Source organism: Aptenodytes patagonicus, chromosome 11 (assembly GCF_965638725.1).
Source record: "Aptenodytes patagonicus chromosome 11, bAptPat1.pri.cur, whole genome shotgun sequence".
NCBI lineage: Eukaryota > Metazoa > Chordata > Aves > Sphenisciformes > Spheniscidae > Aptenodytes > Aptenodytes patagonicus.
This window is the reverse complement of record NC_134959.1, coordinates 4544317-4566457: the sequence shown is the minus strand read 5'-3', so window position 1 is coordinate 4566457 and position 22141 is coordinate 4544317. Positions and strand designations below refer to the sequence as shown.

The 22141-nt window shown below is 39.4% G+C and overlaps 1 protein-coding gene across 1 annotated transcript in view; it reads left to right on the top strand.

Moving 5' to 3' along the window:
* CDH13 (cadherin 13) overlaps positions 1-19252 on the top strand; it is a 525814-nt gene extending 506562 nt beyond the window's left edge. The window contains exon 14 of the mRNA XM_076349047.1: positions 13478-19252. Within this exon, the coding sequence (XP_076205162.1) occupies positions 13478-13485 (8 nt within the window). The 3' untranslated portion in view covers positions 13486-19252. The remainder of the gene's footprint in view (positions 1-13477) is intronic.
* Positions 19253-22141: the final 2889 nt, after the last annotated feature.

The following is a 22141-nucleotide window of genomic DNA, read 5'->3' as shown; positions in this document are numbered from 1 at the left end:
GGTCCTGCACTTCGGCCACAACAACCCCATGCAGTGCTACAGGCTTGGGGAAGAGTGGCTGGAAAGCTGCCTGGTGGAAAAGGACCTGGGGGTGCTGGTTGACAGCCGGCTGAACATGAGCCGGCAGTGTGCCCAGGCGGCCAAGAAGGCCAATGGCATCCTGGCCTGTATCAGAAATAGTGTGGCCAGCAGGAGTAGGGAAGTGATCGTGCCCCTGTACTCGGCCCTGGTGAGGCCGCACCTCCAATACTGTGTTCAGTTTTGGGCCCCTCACGACAAGAAGGACGTTGAGGTGCTGGAGCGTGTCCAGAGAAGGGCAACGAGGCTGGTGAGGGGTCTGGAGAACAAGTCTTCTGAGGAGCGGCTGAGGGAACTGGGGTTGTTTAGCCTGGAGAAAAGGAGGCTGAGGGGAGACCTCATCGCTCTCTACAACTACCTGAAAGGAGGTTGTAGCGAGGTGGGGGTCGGTCTCTTCTCCCAAGTAACTAGCGATAGGACGAGAGGAAATGGCCTCAAGTTGTGCCAGGGGAGGTTTAGATTGGACGTGAGGAAAAATGTCTTTACTGAAAGAGTGGTGAAACATTGGAACAGGCTGCCCAGGGAAGTGGTTGAGTCCCCATCCCTGGAAGTATTTAAAAGATGAGTAGATGAGGTGCTTAGGGACATGGTTTAGTGGGCATGGTGGTGTTGGGTCGACGGTTGGACTCAATGATCTTAGAGGTCTTTTCCAACTTTAATGATTCTATGACTACTGTTGTGGTGTAACCTCAGTCGGCAACTGAGCACCACACAGCCACTCGCTCGCTCCCCGCCCCCCTTCCCCCCCGGTGGGATGGGGGAGAGAATTGGAAGAGTAGAAGTGAGAAAAACCCATGGGTTGAGATAAAAACAGTTTAACAGTTGAAATAAAATAATAACAACAATAATAATAATAATGTAATAATAATAATATACGAAGCAAGTGATGCACAATGCAATTGCTCACCACTTGCAGACCGATGCCCAGCCAGTCCCCGAGCAGCGGCCCCCCCCGGCCAGCTTTCCCCAGTTTATGTACTGAGCATGACGTCACATGGTAGGGAATGTCCCTTTGGCCAGCTGGGGTCAGCTGTCCTGGCTGTGCCCCCTCCCAGCTTCTTGTGCACCTTCTCACTGCCAGGGCACAAGAAGCTGAAAAGTCCTTGACTAGTGTAAGCACTGCTTAGCAACAACTAAAACATCGGTGTGTTATCAACATTATTCTCATACTAAATCCAAAACACAGCACTGTACCAGCTACTAGGAAGGAAATTAACTCTACCCCTGCCGAAACCAGGACAACTACTTGAGGAAGAGAAAAAGTGAGAGAAAGAGAAAGCATGTTATGCAGCATATCAGGTGCTGGGTCTGAGATTGTCCATGTTGTCCCTTACTGCTGTAAGGGACATCTCATGTTTTCAACTGACACAGCTAAAATAGCTCTGTTCAGAATGAATGTAACCAACTTGATGCTCTCAACAATGCTAGAATTATAAACAAGTTCCCTCTGGAAGGCTCCCGAACATTTTTAGTAAGAGAGTATCTACAACATTCCATAAGGATGAGGGACAGATAGAGGGAAAAAATGTGCCCCTTTTTGCAACCTACAGATTGGTAGCTGATATTTCATTTAGGTATTGGTTGAACAATACCTAAAAGGGAGAAGAGCTGTCCTTGAAAATTTTGCTTAAGTATCACCAATTTCGCAACAAATCATTGTAAATATGTGTTTAACAGACATTTAACAGCAATCTCTTCTCAAGATACATTGAGGTTGGTAAAGCTGGTTTTTGTCCTCTGGCAGAGTAAGTTTCCATAAGGAACTTGGTCAGAACAAGCCAAATCAAAGGCACACATCAAAGAACTTTTGGGACTTAAGACAGGTGACTGAGAAAACAAAACAAGCTAAAAAAGTAAAAGACAAAGGTAAAAACAAATTTGTGTATATTGTCATAATGAACTGAGCAACAAAAACTGCCCCAGGCCCTATGGGAGACTGAGAAAGAACTACTCTAGCTGGCAGAACTAGGTTTTATATCAATTACCAATTTTATTATTATTATTATTACTATTATTATTATTATTTAAAGGAGTATTTTAATTCTGGACTTTTGATTTGACAATTATTATTTCACTTAATTGCATAATCATAGAATGATAATTGCATTTCATAGTTCCTTTTATATTCTACCAACACAAAAGACCAAGTTAGATTCAATTGTGTTGAATTAAGGGACTAAAATAAGAACCAAAGGCACAACAGTCATGTCCCGAACAAGCAGAATTCAGAGCAATTCCATTAGTAGGTCAGTCACACTAGCAATAATATTTTACTTAACTTTCCTTGTTAGAAAAAGACTGGACTTAAAACACTTCCTCTTGGAAAAAAAAATGATACCTTAGTTGACTGTCAACCATTGAAAAGAAACTTTTTTTTGTCAACCTAGCCAGTGGACTACAAAGTTGTAAGTTGACTTGAGCTTAAATAAGTAAAGTATTCCGTTATTATGGACAGAAAGTAAGTGAGAGACTGGGGAGAAAATACTGCTATGAAGAAATTAAATAAGCTGGAGATCTGCACATTGAAATTAATTTGTTAAACTGAGGGCAAAGGCCTCAGGTGTGTTGAAAAACAGAGACTCGCACAGGTGTCTGTACTGCAATTGCAAAGAAGCCTTAGAGGTACCCTTGAATTTAACTTCCTATTAATTTCCACTAACTTTTCCTGTTTTAATGCCTGCTGTCCCCAACCATAATGTTTTTCTGATTTGAGGAATGCAGCTACAGGGTAAATAGACAAAATGTCTTTTTTTTTTTTTTTCTCCCCTTGAAAATTATGTATTTGGTATTAAACTGTTACAAAAATTCAAATTATATTAAACTGGAGGATTTGAATTTACCTGAACGTAGACAGCCAGAGTTAAAACTGCAGTGTTATCTTTCATCTAGTTCATTTTTCAAAGCAACAGAAGCATCTGTCTCTCTTCTATATCCTATGTTATTTGTGCAGGAACATCAAATGTCTGAAGACTGAAGCAATGCATTCTTGAATGGCGTAAGACTAAGACAAATCATAGCAGGTCTCAAATGGAAAAGATCTTTAAGGTCATTGCTCTTTCCATTACAAGTGCAGATTTGTTACCTGCAGATTCACAGATTTCAGCCTTTATTGTGAGTTATTTGGCTTAGTTTTAGACAATCAGGTAGTCTGTTTTTTTCAGGCCTCAACTACTATTTAGTTTTTACAGTAGGGTTTTTGTTTTTCCCAGAAAAAAAGAAAAAGTTCATCCCTGTTCTGTTCCATCTAGTTCCAAAGAGGAAGCTTCAGGGGAACCATTTCCAATAGGTGAATTTGCTAAAAACAATACTTTTTTTTTTTTTTTTTTTTACCTTTTAAGTTGTTTTAGCATATTTTAATCTTCTATAGCAATTTTCTACTTTTCACAGTAGTGGCATTTAATTAAAAAAAAAATCAGTTTAATTAGGAAGACTAGGAAATTTTGCAAGATAAATTTTCGCATTTCTCAGAAGTAAAATATCCCTATGTTGGCTAGAATTTCAAAAACTACCAAGATGGGGAGAGTTTCACTGTGAGAGGTCGTTTGTTGAGGGTTTATTTTTGCACTATTCTAATTTAAGTTACATTCTTGCATTAGAGCACATACCATGTGGGTACTTAAAGTAGCAGCTAAATTATGCTACCCAAGTAATTGGAAATTACTGACATTTAGTGAGTTCTAGCGATACAAATTGCACTTCCTAAAACCAATAAAAACAGCAGCAATATCCACTATTACGCTAATATTTATTATCTTTGTTACAGATGCTTTTGTCCGTATTAACATTATTATTGTTAATGCTAAATGATCAGTGAGTATAGATGCATTCTCAAATGCATGTATGAGAAAAATACCAATGTTATTTGTCTCCTTAAAGATTTTGGTTGATTAGACGCTAGTAAGGAAAGGATGGTTTGGGGGTTAAGGGATTGCATTCAAATTGAGACAGTCTTGATTTGAATCTCGCTTTTAACGCAGACCTCTGTGTCCCGTCCTCTGATTTCTCTGCAGGTGGACTCAGTCCTGCAATTTGTTGTGCAGTTGGCTTTGGGAGCCCACCTAAAGTTAATGGGGCCTGAAATGGCACAGAAGTCCATATGTATGTACATAATTCGAGACAGGATGTTTATAGACCTAGTCGTATAGACATGACAAGTAGAAATACCCTCCAATTGTACATCAGCATATTTAAAATGTACTTAATGACATTACATTTTATTGAGTCAATTAGGTGGGAAATGGCATTTTACGCACATTTTAAACCATCCAAACATGTTCCAGAAGTATAGACATGAAAAAATATGACAGTTTAGAAGATGTGTGTTTGGAATGCAAAAGAGGAAAATGTTACTAGCAAATACAGCTCCTTCCCTAAGAGCTGTAATATTGTTCCTGATGGTCATTCTGTAGACACGAAATGAACATTTAAAGAGATTGGTTTGATAGACCATTCAGTGTTGTGAATTCAAATGAACATTCTATGTTTTCATTTTCTCAACAGTTCTCAACAGTAACTGTTGATATATAGTATTCTGTATTTCTTTTCTGAACAACCTTTTAAAGTCACATACATATTTAACTTAGTTATCGCCTGAATTGTTCTGGAGTGGACTATGACTAAAAACTAGAATGACCAATTCAAATATTTTTTCTGTCGTTAATGGCCACTATACACCATGGGATTTTTGTTTCTTTTAACTGTCTCTGTCCTCGGATATTTCCCCACTCTCTAACATCCGAACACCTCAAAATGTTCTCTCCATGCAGACAGCTTGCTATTCAGCTTTAGATCTGATATGAGATATTAAAGATGAATGGGGGAGATTTGTTGTGCCTAAAGGTTAGATGATGTTGCTTTTGCTTCTCTACCAGACAGCTGATACTTATGAAGTCCTTTAAAATGCCATTGATGTTTGGAGTATTTCGGACTACGTCTTAAAGCCTTACTTCACCCGTACGCTTAATTTGTATGTGTTGCTGGTTAGTACTTATGTAAGCTGTCACGCCTACGAGTTCTTGAAAAATTTTGAAATAGTCAGGTTATATCAACATAGCCAAACCTGGCAATTTTCTAATTTGATTTCTCCTTTTCCATGGCATCTAAGCATAATACTTTCCTCTCATTTTTATTCTTGCTTAATAAGGGTTTTTTCAGACAATTCTTTTAGTATTTCAAGCTGGGATTAGTGTATACCTACAGATCTGAATGTGTCTGGACTACTTATGTTCATGTTCTACTTACTAAAAACTGATAATAAACTAAGCTGTACTGCTGTGGAAGATGAGATCTGACTGCTTAAGCGGTTATACATTGCTTTAAAAGGTTGGCTAGCTGTTACATTTGATGCATTTCATTTTCAGCACAAATACAAAAATTTAGGAGACTTGTTCAATGCTACTATTTCAAAACTGTACTTATTCTTTTCACTTGCTGAATATTTTCAACTGTTCAGCTAAATTTTTCAGATTAGAGCATGAGAAAATATACTTCCAGACTGCAGGCAGTCACCTCTGCAATTGTTTTGTTTTGAAAGAACTGGAAAAGAAAGGAAGCATTTATTTCCTATTGGTCAAATGAAGGTGACATTGCTTTAGCAAAGTACCCAGCTGAAATTCATATCAATTAAGAAAAATAATAATCTAGGACATCTTAGCTGCTTTACCCTAGAAACCACCACCCCCCCAGTAAGATATTTCATATCCCTAGCGAACAGGAACTTTATTAGAAGAGGCTTTATTAGATAAATGTAGCACTGCGCTGGATTGGGTAGTACATGTTTCTGAAGTTCTAAGCAAACATAGCGAATCTTTTCGTTGATCTGAGGAACTTTTCTCTCAGGTGGTGCTTCTTACATGCTCATACGTTTTGCACGTCATAAGAACAGCCCATTACATAGTGAGTGTATGTGGGTACGTGACAAGGAAGAGGTGAAACAGAAACAAGGATTCAGCAGTGAGCAAGGCCCTTGCCAGGAGTCAGAAGCGTAAGAGCACTTTGGTGTAAATCAGCACTGTTTCAGACCTGCCAGTGTAGTCTTCTAATAAATAAGTTAGCAGTGTGAGACACTCTTGGAAATATCATCTGCTGGTGTCAAACTGATACCCTTTGAAAATGACTTCAGCCTGAGCAACTTATTCCCCTGTGCAAGCTGATTCTCTCCACTGTCTTGCCAATTTTGGCCAATTGCATAGCACGTGCCGGCATTTTAGCTCCTAAAGTTAAATATTGACATTGATATATGAGAGCCTACCGGAGCTTTGAGTAGAATTATGAGACACTCATTTCACAAACACAGTACTAGTGCATACTGTGTTTTTCCTATCATTAAGAACTTCGAAATTATTTCCTCACATAAATGGGAAACAAATTATATATGATGTTATAAGCTGCAAATTTTCGGGATAAGCTCATTTACTTCTCTCTTCCTTATAAACTTTTCCACAGTGTATTACTGTTCATTGAGATCACTAATTTGCTGTAGTCACAAGCATACCTACCTGCTATTCCTGACACTAAAACAGAATTTCTTAATTGCAGGAATAAGGACACACGGTATCTGTCTGGGGGATAGCTGTTTCAGTCTTTCAAATTCAGTGAGATTTGGGGTGAAAAGATTCCCTTCTTTTTTTGAGAATATATACCAGGGTGGTCAAAAACCAGGGACCACTAGATTTTTGCACTTGCAGCAAAGCCTAGACGGTGCTTTGGACCACTGATGAGGTCACAGAAGAGCATAGTTATCAAATGATTATTTGACACAAAAGTGCAAAATATTATAATTTATAGGCATATGGTGCAAACACTGTGATGCTCTTGGAATTGAAAACTACCCATGACAAATCAACCAGTGATGTACATGAAAACCATTTATGTTTTTCTAAGTTCTACGTGAAGGCTAAACTAATAACTGCATATCTAATTAACGTCCTTTTATAGATGGTAAATCCAGGAAAGAAGTACCTGGATGTTGATTAGCTGCCTAATCAGAAACATGGTTCTGATCTCTACCATTTTCACATTACCTCTTTAACATTACTGAGGTTTCGATAAAGTCCATGATGTAATGTAGACTTTTAATTATGCAAAGATTAATGTAATATTTCTGATGAGAGGGTAATTGAAAGGAATCTGAAAGAAATGGAGCATGAATGAGTTGAACTCCAAACTCCAGCTGTGTTAACTCTCTTCTCTGTGTTAAATGGGAATTGGAAGATGAATGTATCTTGGGTAAAGTTCATTCCTGTACAGAGGGTCAGCATGAAACTTAAATGCCTTTAATTTTTGTGAGATTTTACATTTACATTCCTGCAATGTAGGAAGCATAGTCTGTGTAATGGAGGCTGAGTTTGGTCTCATAAGGAACACACCTTTCAAAGGCTTTGAATTACTCAGTTTAAACCTGTTTCTTTAAAATAAGCAGGGAATTGAGTCACTAATATGTAAATATGTTCAGAGAAAGCTAAGGCTGCAACAGGGAAAGCTAGAGTGCCTGGGAAATGCCAAAGCATTTTCTGAGATCAGAAAAAGTCATTTTGCAAACAAGATTGTTTATTGGCTGATTAGAAGGGTTCTGCTGGAATATGAGCTCTTGGCAACCTGAACCATAGTGAATGAGGTTACGTGCTACCAGTTGCCTTTTTCCTAGGATGGGGCGTTATGAAATCTTTGTCTTAAAGAGTTATGTGCATTTTTTTTTCTCCATTTTCTTCTATCATGTGGATCAGCATAAGGCATAAACCTTAAATTAGCCCATTGTGAAATAGACAGGTAGCTGTAGTCATTGAAGACGTCAATATTATAAACACTTAGTCTGTATTAGGTGGCTTGCTCCTTTTCCGAACCAGTTCAGCGTCCAAAACCCCATGACTAGATGACAATTCAGATCTGTCCTGTGGAGTTTGCCACCAACATCAACAACTCTTCTGACCTTCCAAATACAGTCAATATCTTTAGTGGGAATAGAAAGGGGGGTTTGTTCCATTTAAGATTCTACATCATGAGTCTCCCTACCCTAACTGCATACTTAGACCTGTATTTCTATAGCATTATTACACTCCATGCTATTAGTTCACTACATCCAGCTAAACATGTACAATGTTTGTCAGTTTTCTTGACCAGCAAAAGCAAACATCATCTTCCAACGCCAAAGTACTAATGCCAACAGACACCATCTGTTTATGATAACAAGCTGTGCTTTCTTATCTGAGACCCATTAACCATAATAGTAATAATTCAGACAGCAAGCACACAAAAATAACCCTGCCTATTTCACTGTTATCTCACTATTTGACTATTTGCTATCTTAAAAGGAATGTGGCTGAATGTTTCTCTTGGGTGTTGAAGAGGTAGGGCAGAGGAGAACTGTGAGATAAAAACGGTGAAGATCACATTAGAGACCTCGGTGAGAGTGATTTCTGGAGAAAAAAGTTATATATAGCTACGCTAGCTTTATGCTGCTAGTGCATTCCCCAGATACCTTAAGGGAAAGGTGGGGGGTGATGATGTAAGAACAACGATGCACACACTGCCTTTGTGGCTTTCATGCCTGCAGCCATATGCAGCAAATTACTTCTTGTAGGCAGACAGAAATCACATTTAAAACAACACATGGTGTGTGATAATTCTTGAGTGCTGACACCAGCTATAGAGACAGTGTTGTTCTTAGCAGCCGATACAAGGAAAATAAAATAATTACTAGGCATAATGATCATTAGTGTACAGATCTAAACCTGCCAGGCACAGGTTTACCAGGGCATTAAGTTCCTAAAAGAGATAGTTAGCATGGATCAGCGAATGTGCTCCCTGCACACATTATTTGCACATTTTATGCTCACAGTATTCCTTAAATACTAATATCTTTTATGTGCTGTTGCCAGCTGCAAACTTTAAATTGTGTGTGACATAAAGTACATAAGAATGGGTCAAAAAAACCCAAACCATCAACACAACCCCATTGAAGTCGGTGGATGAACATTAGAAGTCAGTAGTCTTTAGGTTAGCTGTTTAGAGATGGGACTCAAATAAGTAGACCCTAATAATTTGGCAGTGTGTATGTATTTCTGGAACTTTCATTTGGTCCTTCTTTATGGGGAGAATAAAGAAAAAACAAACAAACAAGAAAACTACAATTCCTATACAGAAAACAATAATGAACATTGGAAATCCAGCTAGGAGAACAGAGAGATTTTAAATATGGACCACATGCTTATCAGTTCCCTGAAGAATTTATAATAGAACAGCTCTGTTGATTTCAGTAGCTCTGTCTGCTTACATTCATCATTGAGTTTTCTGCACAATACTTTGGTTGTTCTTGGTTTCTGTAGATTTTGTATTAGGGGTGTTACTGGCCAGAATACTTGTCCAATTATACCTTATATGACTATATCAGAATATTTTTACAAAGTAAATTTGTAACGGATAAACTTTGATATTAACCACAGAAACTAAAAGTTAGACTAACTTCTCTATTGGACATAAGCAATTTTTTATCAACTTTCTGTGCAATAGAAAGAACGAAGACAGATTTGATCTTGAATATTCTTACTGGAACTACCAAAAATTATTATCTACTGAAATTTTACAGCCCATAAATTTTGCATGTTGAATCTGATTTTAAAAGCCAAAACCTACTCCTTTAGCAATCCAGCTTTACAAAAGGGTCAAGTCATCATTAACGAGCAGAGGGGTATATACTACCCTTCCAGACAATGTGTAGAATAAGATGATTTTCTAATGCGACTTCAGTTAAGACTGGTGAAAGGGCTGAGCATAGTAGTCTTGGCACCCTTTGCCAATGCCAAGGTTTTTGTAGATGTGTCAGCAAAAGCAGCTGTTAAGGAGACAGCATTGTATGGATGCTTGCAGGGAGCTCCTATTACATGGGAAAGCCCGGGAAAAAGCCCAGACAGGTTTCTTTGCAAACATGCCAATGAAAGCTGCCATCATGGGCTATGAACGAGAGGAAAAACAGGTCATGTAGGGATAATCCAGGAAAATATGTGCAGTAGGGAAGAGGCCGTGAAGGAGTCAGAGTAACAGAGGTTTTGTCAAAGTGGCAGACTAGGAAGGTGCTCCGTACGGCAAAAGACTGGCAGCATATGAGCACAGTAGCTTGAATTTGTCAAGGGCTGTGAAAAGATGTTGCAAAACTGCTAACTGGGGAGACCCTGGGTAGATTTAGCTGTTTGAATGGCTAGAAAAAGCCCTTTGGGATGATATGTGAAAAAGAATCTTCTAGATTAAGACATAACCTAAATATACAGACCTAGAAAGGAGATTCCGTGACAAAAACCTTCTCCAGTTTGTTTCTGGTTTTAGGCTTGAATAGGAGGCAGGATGATAGTGTTGTCCTGAGCAATCAAAGGAAGAACTAGAAGGGAGTGCTTTAGGGGAAAGATTTAAGAGCTCAGTTTTAGCTGTGCAGAGCTGTCAGCTAAACATCGAAAAGGTATCAGAGCTAGAGGTCGACATGTGGAAAAGCAGCTAAAGAGAGTAAGATCTCTGAACTGTCAGCACTGAAGTGATTGCTGAACGTGTGTGAATGGTGTCACAGAGAAGGGGAAGAAATTAAAGTGGGGGGGAAAAAGGTTCCCCCAGAAACCTGGGATGGAGGAAATGAGGCAGAAAGACATGCTGGAAAAGTGATTAGAGGAAATCATAGTAAAATGACAGGAGGAGTCACAGGAGCCGAGGGAAGCATCAGATTTCCAGGCATGTGATTAAATGGGTTGAAGGCAGCTGATAGGTCAGAAAGGATGAAGTTGAGAAGCAATTTCAGTAGAAAGAAAGCCTAGGCAGGGACTGCAGAGCTTTGAGATGAAAGGGAGAAGAGCTGGGGTGGTGCTTGAAGAGGCAGGTGGGGTAACAGGGAGAATCAACGCATATTGCCCTTTATTTGCAAGCTGTTGGTGAAGCAGTCACTAGCTGCTTGAATTTGTGTGATATTTATAAATTTTGTGCTGCCAGATTCCTCCGGTGAAGTTTCAGCCTATAGATTGTACAGAAATTCAGTGCTACAGCTGCTATTCATTCATCATATACAAGTGCCTGTCCTTAGCAGGAAGACCTCCAGGGACGTCCTAAAGATTCAGAGCAGCTTTGCCAATTCAAAAGCTAGTATTACTTCCTTTGAGTCAGGATTGAACAAATGGCCTTTAATGATACTAAGCTTCATTGCAATCTAGAAATGCTATTTTTCAGACAGTCTGTGAGATCAGTCTCCTGAACTCTTGCTTTTCACTACCTCAGGAGATCAAGTTGTTTATGAGAATTTAGTCCTAGCTGGAATCCCTAATCCAAGCTTTGGCAGTCATGATCACAAATTTCCTATACGTAAGTCTGGATCCTAATGTTGTGGCCAGACCTTTTCTTTAAACAGCATGCTAAAAATCCACATGCCAAGCAATTCCAGATTTTATCTTATTTGGAAATCTCAGTGATATTCTCACTTCAGTGAGTCTCATCCATCAGTCCCTCTATGGATCCTTATGCTTGCTTAATTTGCTTTACTTACCTTTGTTTAACAGAACGGAGGTCGTGCTGCAGGGGAAAGGACAGGCTGTTGCGTGCTATCTGGGTGCCTGCCTTGCTGCATAGCCCATCTGAACAGGCCCCTAGCTAGAAGAATTTAAAATTGAAGTCAATTCAGATAATACCAAGATAATAACAAGAAATAAACACATAAAGTAAAATAGCCTTATCAATAATATATTAAACTTGATCTGCCCAAAAAAGAAAAGCAGATAATTAAAAATTAGTAGAGAGCACAAGCCAGCATGTAATAATGACCATTATGTTACTGTTTATACTGCACCTGTCTGTGATTGTGACAAAACTATTGGTATTGCATCATTTAAATGTACAAATGCGATATATGTAAGACAAACATTTCCTGAGTGTTTGTGAGTTTTGATGTGTATGTTTGACTTGCATTTTTGTGTTTTGATACAGCAGTTGTCTCCTCCCAGGGTAGAAAGCATGAATCCTTCAATGCACTGTTGTGGTTTAACCCCGGTAGGCAGCTAAACCCCACACAGCTGCTCACTCGCTCCCTCCCCCGGCAGGATGGGGGAGAGAATCAGAAGGGGAAAAGTGAGGAAACTCGTGGGTTGAGACAAAGACAGTTTAATAGGGAAAGCAAAAGCCGCGCACGCAAGCAAAGCAAAACAAGGAATCCATTCACTCCTTCCCATGGGCAGGCAGGTGTTCAGCCATCTCCAGGAAAGCAGGGCTCCATCACGCGTAACGGTGACTTGGGAAGACAAACGCCATCACTCCAAACGTCCCCCCTTTCCTCCTCCTTCCCCCAGCTTTATATGCTGAGCATGACGTCATGTGGTGTGGGATATCCCTTGGGTCAGTTGGGGTCAGCTGTCCTGGCTGTGTCCCCTCCCAACTCCTTGTGCCCCCCCAGCCTGCTCGCTGGTGGGGTGGGGTGAGGAGCAGAAAAGGCCTTGACCCTGTGTCAGCACTGCTCAGCAGTAACGAAAACATCCCTGTGTTATCAACACTGTTTCCAGCCCAAATCCAAAACACAGCCCCATACCAGCTACTGGGAAGAAAATTAACTCTACCCCAGCCAAAACCAGCACAACCAGTAAACCAACACTGTAAGGTCAGAAGTTGTATTTGCTTGAGAGGAGCCAGATCAAACTTAGCTGTATGTTTTGCTAATTTTATTCTTACTATTCTTATGTGTTTTTATTGTGAAGCTGAATATTTGCGATTTACTAGTGTCCAAGTGAAACTGGAGGAAAGTGACCCATTAGCTACAGCTAATGTTACATTTGCTCCTGATCTCTCTTTTTCTGAATTTCCTTACTACCTTTGTATTATCAGGGTGCCCATCTAGAATGGGTAAAATTATTCAAGTTGTGCCACCTTCACTTTATTAAAAAAAAGTTTGTCCACATAAAATTTTATTTCTGTAGCAACATTAATATGATATGCCAGCTCTTTTATTCCCTCGTATATTCACAAACTATAAGGCACTATAATCATGTCATCTTTAAAAAGATATTGTTTGTTTGCTCTTTGCTTGTCAGTGTGTGTGCACGCAAGGGAGTGACTCACTGGCATTTTACTTGCACTCTTGCACTAACATAAACGATCAAGGTGTCAAATGGAGAGAGTCAGGTCCTGGCTTGAGATTTACACTCAGACCTCCGCACTACATCTTCCTGAATTGCACTACAAAGGTCTGAATGCCCCAGGTGACATTTTGGGGTTTCCTCTTGGAGATTTCTGTCTTCACAAATAATTGCTTCTGAACCTGGATAATTTATATTTAATTACTGACAAATGTGCACACACTCAATCAGTGTGATTGGGGAAAAAACCAAAACGTTAAAAGATATTGTGATCTGCGTAGTAATAATCACACGCATTTCCCATCGTTTAGGTCTGTAAGAACTCCTGACATTTGAAGCTGTCCTACCGAGTTGCCATGGCAACGAGAAAAAAGAAAACATCAGCTATGAAGATTGCAGTTTACAGTTACTGTTCCTCACTACTAGGCCTCAGTTGCTCCAGATTCAGTTTAATTTGCAACCTCACTTAATCTGTCCGATTATACATTGGTGTTTGACAGCCGCTACCCTAACCTCTGTTTATTAATGGATTCCTCTTGCAAGACGCAAGGTTTATGCGAATTTTCTCTGAATGTTAAAAGACCATGACATCTAAACTGGACCTTGGGGGAGCAGAAAACAGATTGACTCCATTTTTTTTCTATCTGTTGACTTGTTGCTATTCAACTGTTCAGAAAATATTTTGTCTGTGGGTTAGTATTTGTATATGTATGAGTGTATGTATATATATTTATATAGAGAGAAGAGTTATAGGACAGGTTTAGCTTTTATAAAATATTCATCTGGAGTGTGCAAGGGACAAAGCAGAATAATACAGCCACAGATGAATTGTAACTATTCTACCATGGCTAAACCTACTGTATTTGCTGTTTATAGTGTGGCCAGAAGGAGAGAGCCTATTGCAATCATACCACTACAACAGCCACTTTGTTGACACCAAATAAAGCAGGCCCAGGGCTCTGCAGTGTCACTTTTGTACCTCAGGTTCAGCAAACAAGAAATGCAAGTCCCCCTGGCTTGTTTCTGATCTGAACTGCTTTCCTTGTGCCCCAAGCAGAATTTACAATCCAGCAGGAGCACAGCCCTTCGCTCCCCATTTCAGCGGGAGCAGCGCTGGGAGGTTCTGCAGAGCGCTGATTTGCGAGAAAGCAGGAAGCAGCCAGCTGCGACCGGCACTGTATGGGTCACGATTTACAGCAATGGGAGTGCTGGGCCTGATTTTAAAGGGGCTAAAGTCAGCTTCGTTTATGTTCCTGCAGATAATTTTTTGCTGGGGCAGTTTACAAAATGTAAGTCAGTCTTTCATCAGCTCTGCAGACACAGTTGAGTAGGTAGAAGTCTGCATACGAGAAGCTGATTAGAACAGCAAAAGCAAAGTATTTCTCAGAAGCTCTGGTCTCTCTCTCAGCCTCTATGCAGCTGTCATTACATACCTAAGCGCAAGGAGGAAAACAGATACCCTATTCTATAAATACATTCACACACATATATATAGTTTTGAATATATATATACATACACACACACATGTACACACAGTTTCCAGTTAAGAGTAACAAGAGCATTTCTTTGTGTGTGTAAACTTACCACACTTGTTTGCAGACATGGAAAAAAAGGGTGTTCGTTATATATGAATATGAATCCTTTTCTATTCTGTGAGCATGTAAGGTTAAAAAAACCCTTCTAACTGTATCAAGATGATCATCTTGTTAATAAATTGTAAATGATCCATCAAAGCTCACACCAAATTTTTATAAAATTAACACAAAAAGTATACTAGTGACAGACTGTGGCTTTTATTAGAGCTTGCCAGTAACTAGGGTAAGGTAAGTGTCTTAGAATATTTTAATAAACTTGCTTATTTAAAGTTTAAACAAGAAAGCTTCCTTATGCAATAGAACTTTGCAGCTGCATTCCTTAGTTAGCATTTTTACAGTACTTATGAGTCATACTGTATGTTGTCTTTACTACAGTGAGATTATGAGCATATCTTCCACACCATGTATATGTTTCAATAGTAAAGCTTTTTGGAAGCATTAAAAAGTCCAGACATACATTTAGTTTTCCATAATGCTACACTAGATATTAAATGTGTGTTGGTGGTTAAAAATTGCTGTACAATAGCTTTTCTTTGACTTCCTGTATTGTACCAAATATGAAACAGGTCTTTTGGGGTTTTTTTTAATCAAAAGGAGTAATAACAACAGCAACAGAGGAAAAATTAGTTTGTGTTGTGAACTTTCCTAACATTGTAGATTTCTTGATATAAGATACAAGCTGCCTTCAGACAGGAATCTGTTTTTCTCTTCCAGCTTAACTCCTGCAGTCCTGACCAAGTAAAATCTCCCACTGACCTTGTTTCTCTTGCAGCACGCTCTAGGTGTTTCAATTACCAAAGTGGTACTTCGAGGTTAGTGGGAGTTTCTGTTGAGCAAGGGCTCCAAGAGTGGGCTGTTAGGCAGCTGCAGGCATTTAAGCAGGAAAGTGCCTGATCTCAAACATTAACATGGGCCTGCTTCTAGTTCTCTTTCTCTGCCCATGCCTTGTAATAATCATATGCTGCTGCTTTATCATCAACAATCATGTATTTAAAAAAAAAAAAAAATAGTTTTCAGGTGAATTTTTCAAAAGGAAAAGAAATCAACAAATGCGTGACACCACTGGATTTTCAACATGTATATCTAATGAATGCATCCAAATGCACCCAAAGATAAACTGCACCCTATGCTTTGATCTATAAAACCTCTATCTTGAATAAAAGAAAACCTAATATCCTCGCCCACAAGTACTCTTTTTCTACTTGCTTTCTTCCTCTTTCTATCCAGCAAAACCCACCTCTGGAAAGACACCCATTGACATTAATGTCATTTCTATCAAGTACCAGATAAAGCCACCCTTTTCTCATTTAAACCAAGGCTTACATAGCAGCTGGTGGATCATTTCAAGGGCATCCAAAATGAGCAACAAAGAAAAAAATCGCTTCTGCTTGGAACTACGCTAACAACGGGAAGACTCTTTCTACCACTTTGTGCCCAAGGACAAGAGATCTTTCTTCTTGGATAATACTGCAACCTTTTGACATGTAGAGAGGTCAGTATCATGGCTGAAACTCTGAATCAAGATGCATCAAAGCCTTCATTCACCATTATCACTTTATTTCTGCGCCTAGATTAAAGCCTCCCAGCCTTTATGTGTGTCTCTAGGCTTCAGACGGAGCTAATCACTGGACTACCTAAGCATGCAAAGAGAAGATGAAGCTGCCATGTTAATGTTTCTCCCTCTCTGTACCTGAGAACAACCCCCATTTAACAAGAGATTGTGGCACTTTCTGTAGCGTTATACAAGTGAGGAACCACATTAGAATCTGAGTTTTCCTACCTGAATAAGATTGTCGGCTCTGGCTCAAAAAATGATGCCCATTTCCTGAAACAAAGGAGCAACAATAATTTATTAGTTTTCCCACAATATCATGAAAAAGTAGAGAAGTTACAAAATTGGTTGTCATTTTTGTTATAGTTAATTATGTTTAACATTTGTTCAGCCAAGCTTGCTGTTTTTATAGCATAGCACTTATTTCTACCTAGCTATTTTGGTCACTACAATGTTTATTTCAGTCTATGTTTGTAGACATACAATGCTGTCTGGCATCAGAAAGGCAGTGAACTTGTTGATTTTCATTTTTGTAACATGCATAAAACTTCTTGTGCAAAAATCATTTCACTTGAAAAGAGTATCTGCTGTTAAAACACAAATTGGGTATAGCAGTTAATCAGTGAGAGGAGTTTATTAGCAAGACAAAGGTCTCATTTGGCGTGTTCTTGCTAATGGAACCCTTATCTGTACACCTCATGTGTGTGCTTTTACAATATGCCTATGTGCATTTATTAATGTACATTTTGTTCAGTAACTGTAGGTCTGAAGATGAAAACAAAGGGAAACGAGCTGAATTTCCTACTGGGTATCAAGGAAAATTAGGTAGGATTGGAACACTGGCTAATACACTTTCTGAGCCCTGTTCTCATCACATTTACACTGGCGTAAATCAAAGAGCAACCCCATTACTAGAATTGTTTAAGATTCAGTTAATCATATTTAGATGAATTTTTTCATCTAAACCTCCCCACATATTGCTTTTACTGGTCTGCTGTGAACAGTAAAGCAGCAATATTTGTCACGGGATCATTGAGTGCTTATGTATTATCGAAAGTCAGTCTTCTGTGACACACAGAGAAACCTACAGCTTAGATGCCTCCCACAGATGACTCACTTCCTTCGCCGACCGCTATGATGTGTCTCTAAGGCACCCAGCATAATTTGGTTTAGCCTTCATTTGAAATGGCTGTGGCCTGTCGTCAAATAACGCGTCCTGGTCTCTTGGGTAGTCATTTAAGTTAGGGATCGCTATAATACAAACCTCATTTATTAAATTATGGACTTTTACAATCAGTTTGTAGGGCCCTACCTAAATGTTTTATCACTACAAAAAAGACAGACATATGTTATATTAACAACTTTTACATCATTGGTCTTTCCTTTGCAAAGACCTTCCTGCCTGAAATACTGAGAAAGCTGCCAATTTTCTTCTCAATTGCTACTAATACACTCAGCCACTTGAAACATAGCAGAATTTTGTACGCAAATAATTTTACATCGCTGTTTGTCTAAAGGCTAAGTTTCATTCTGTATGAATTTAATAATGTCTTCTTTAATTAAAAAAAAAAAACCCACGAGATAAGATAAGTTATATTAAAGTCACAGCAGCTTGAGAACACTAAGTCTAAGGCAAAACTTTGATCCTATCTTCCCTTTATTGCATCTCTAGAAACTCTGTTGTCTGAGAGATAGATACACTGTCCAATGCTAACAAAAAGATAAAAAACTAAAATAGCATTTTCTTTCAATTAACTCTGTGATCTATAATCTTTAGAATTAACGTGCAAAGTACATGAGTAATTATCATTATAACTATTCTATTTAAAGCAGATATAGTTGACTATTTTACTATGTAAAACACATAACCTGTTGACTACACTGTTCTCTTGCCTCACATCAAGATATGCTGGTTGATTTATATTTGTCCAAATAAAATGGATACACTCTCAGTGGAAAGTTACTAGTTGCACAATTGCTATGTGTGTGTATATATGTAGATATATAGAGATATACACATACATATATATATAAAAAAATATATATGCAGATGGAGGGAGACTAATACAACATGGGGACTTGGAAAAAGCAGTTTAATTAATTCCATGAATTATGGATGAATACATGAGTTAAGGGACAGCATGGGTTATGTATGCCAAACCAGTCTGATTTAAAGAAAAGAAAAAAGGCCAATAAAACCACACACTAAAACCCAGGCTTATCCCAACTCTCATGTATTTATGCTACCTTTAGCTGTCCCCTCTTAACACAGTTATAGCATTTGAAGAAAGATATGGATAATTGTTTACCAACTCATTTTTAGTTGTCTATCTATCAGCAGGTCACCAGTAGTGGAAAGGGAAGGGTTTATAGCCAGAATTCTGCATTACTGTGCTTTCAGTGGGACACATATTTGGGAAAGCTTCACCCACCCCTTTGAACATTACACCACTCCTCTGCATCAGCAAATGACTGTATTCGATGACTTGGGCTTAAAATGAATGTAGTCTAAAGACAGACTGTGTGTATGCACATGCATACACACCCTGCCTGGGACTGTACAATAAGAGCACGTCTGGTGGACTGTGATGGGGAATTCAGTACAAACCAGCTGTGGTGTTACTGCCATTTCAGACAGAACCCTCCTGCGAAATCATATTTGCCCCATAACAAACTGTCTCCTTAAGTTACCACCAAGATTTTTTTTTTTTTTAATGACTTTCTTTTTTTAAGGTTCAAGCAAGGAGGAAAATATTTTGTTTGATTTTAAAAGATACTTAATTCAGCTACTTTTCCAGTGAATAGTTCCTTTGGGCCCTAGTTGCTGAATTGCTTGCTGTTTCTGAGGTGTAAATAAACGTTTTGATTTATGACGTGGTTGCAAAGAAACTTGTAATTTATTTGTGAAATGCTCAAATAAAGGATGTATGGGCTTTTACCTTTTGTCTGGGCGTAGACGTTCCTAACGCAATATGGCAGGAATGCAGGCCTACAAAATGACCTTGAGACTGCCAAAGGGCTGGAATAGCCTGAGCTAAATACATGAAACTCCCACATTGCTCTAAGTAAAAAGAGAGAGATTTCAGTCTTCATCATCACCATGCCATGGTTATAGAATGAGACTCTGGAGGTTAGAGAGGTAAATAAGGTTTGACCACACAAGAAGGCAGTAGCAGATTATTCGGCATCCATTCAGGTAACAGCAGTGATTTGCCTTCTGAAGCCCCACTTTCATTACAGAGAGTTGCACTGAGCCAAATCTGGGTCAGATGTCCCAAGGCTGGACCGTGTGTAGGAGCTTTAATAGATTTTTGTTGCATTTCCTTTCTGCTCCACCTGGCCACCTTCCCCACCTACCACCATCAGTTCAGCTTATGCAGAACAGACAGCCACAAAAAGCGAACATTGTAAATGACGCAGGAACAGGCTGAACAAACGTCAATCAGCAAGACCCACCGTGGGATGCTACAGGACTCCATTTCTGTCACTGCTGTCATGGCTGATTACAAGGTGGCTTTTAACAAGCGCTAGTACTGCCATAGTCTGTAGTCATGTCTGACGTGCTCCCTCCCTGTGCTTCGCTCCTCCTTAAGATGCATACGCAGATGTGGTCTACTTGTTGCCCCGCTTCAGAAAATCTGACTCCAAGATTTAGAGCCCTTGTTGCCTTCAAGCCCAAACTGCTCTGGGCCAGGTTGCCTCAAAAAAGCTTTCACTGCTTTAATGCCCTTCTGTACCAGGAACCGCAGACTTCCTTGACGAGGCTTATCACTTCAGTATGCTGTGTTCCCAGTAGTGGGACTTAAGGTTTGTAAGATACTATTCTCTTTTTTTCACTGAGCTCTCATAAACTGCAATTATGAGGGGAAAGGAAGTGGGGTGTGTTTTCCTGTGCTGTCAGCTGCTCCCAGACGTTGCAGAAGGGCCCAGTAGGTGAAATAAATAAATAAATCATCATTCCGGCCCAGAATCCAGGGCAGAAAAAAGAATAGAAGGCTAGGTAGAATGAAAATCCTGCAGGAAATTTGCACCATAGCACTATGGCATTATTGCCTCCTTGCCAGGGAATTCTTTTTCCAGCACAAAGCTAGAGCCTGTTGGCTTTCTGAAATTCCTGCGAGTTGTTTTTTTTAGATCTTCTAGGAAGTTATCTCAAGTGAGAGAGATACATAAAGATAGAATATCCCTGAAAATAGCCTTTTACTATATCTGACAATAGAGGAAGCTAGGGAGGGAGGGCAGCACTTGAGGAAACATTTGAGTACAAGCCACAGCAGCTTGCTTTCACCGAGACACACCTCCAGCTTTTTCTATTGCCTATGCTTTATCAGACTTTGAATCTAAAGGGGGCTTTTTTAATGTGGTCCGTAATAAGTAGAGGATGAAAGAGCATACGTGAAACTTGTGGTGTAATTGAGCAAAAGGTCATTACTTGAAGGCCACAGCAAAAAAGCGTCACCTCTTTTGGTCTCAGTTGAGATCATTGTCCTAAACTAATGCTGTGCCTTGTATCTTAAAAGAGGCGTTTGAAACAGTACAAAGTTAAATCATAAGCAAGGAAACGTTAACAGAGAGAGAAAAATGCTGAATGGTTTTTAGCTGGGTAGAAGTTTTCCGTTGCCCTTTCAACCTTCTTCTGTCTCATCTAACACCACACGTTCTGGATTGCAGTCTACTGTTACTCGGTAACCTTGCACAGTTCAATCCAGTTACATTTTTTCTCCAGCAGTAGTAAATCAGAACAGTCCCTTCTGGCTTCAGCACAACCTTCTTACCTGCAGAAACAAAGCAAGGGTCATTGCTCCTGCTGTAAAACTATTGGGATGCTCTTCCTCAACCGCCACGCCTCTGGCTGGACTCTACTCATCCACCTCCCAGTGCTTGATGACCTTCGCTGTTCCTGTGGTTACAGCAGCAAGTAAGTTACTCTAGTCCAGTACACTTCAACATTATATGACAGTATATTTTATTACTTATGACTCATTTTGCAACTTACTGTTTGCACGTGTAATTGCAGGATGCTCACCATCATTGCTGTGGCTGGATGTACTTTTTACGACTAACTGTCCAAAACAAGAAAAGCCAAAGCGTCTACACTACTTGTTTACTGCAAGACAGGCTGAAAAATCAGAATGTAAAAATACAGCTGGACACATAATTAATGAATTGCTTGCAAACAGTGTTCTGCAGTACAGTTACGATACTGGAGTAATTGGTTTGGGAAGGGGGATGTTAATAAACAGCTTTTTGTGGTACATTTAAAGAAAAACACAAAACAGAACTCTCACAGTGTTGTCTTTTCAAACTGACCACATATATTTTTAACAGAAGGATAATGGAACATAAGTAGATAGTGCTCATGGACTGGATTAAATCTTCATGTCACTAACAGGTTTTTAAAATTTTAGCTTTTATAAATGTGTCCATTGTTGTTTACACCTGTTATCTTGCTTCATGCCAGCAGCCACTTGGGAACAAATTTTATACTGGGCTAATTTTGCCATTCCAGTTATCCTGCCAACTTTGCTGTAACAGATCTGCTGGTGACAGTGGTAAGATAACAAGTCTAGCCCGCACTTGGAAATGACAGCAAATCAAATAGTGCCTCTTTGTACACAAATAAAGAAAAAGAATCACATCAGCAGTGTCTCATTCTTTGTGCTATTTGATCAGCTGCGGTAAAGCAACAGTGCTGTAAGACACCTTCCAAGTAGCCGTAAAACAGGGTTTATAACCTGCCTTGGGGTTACAGCGTGTATTATTGACTTGGCTAGTACCGAGGGAGTTAGTTAGCCTTTGGTGGGATTTGAACACCTAGTTCCCACTG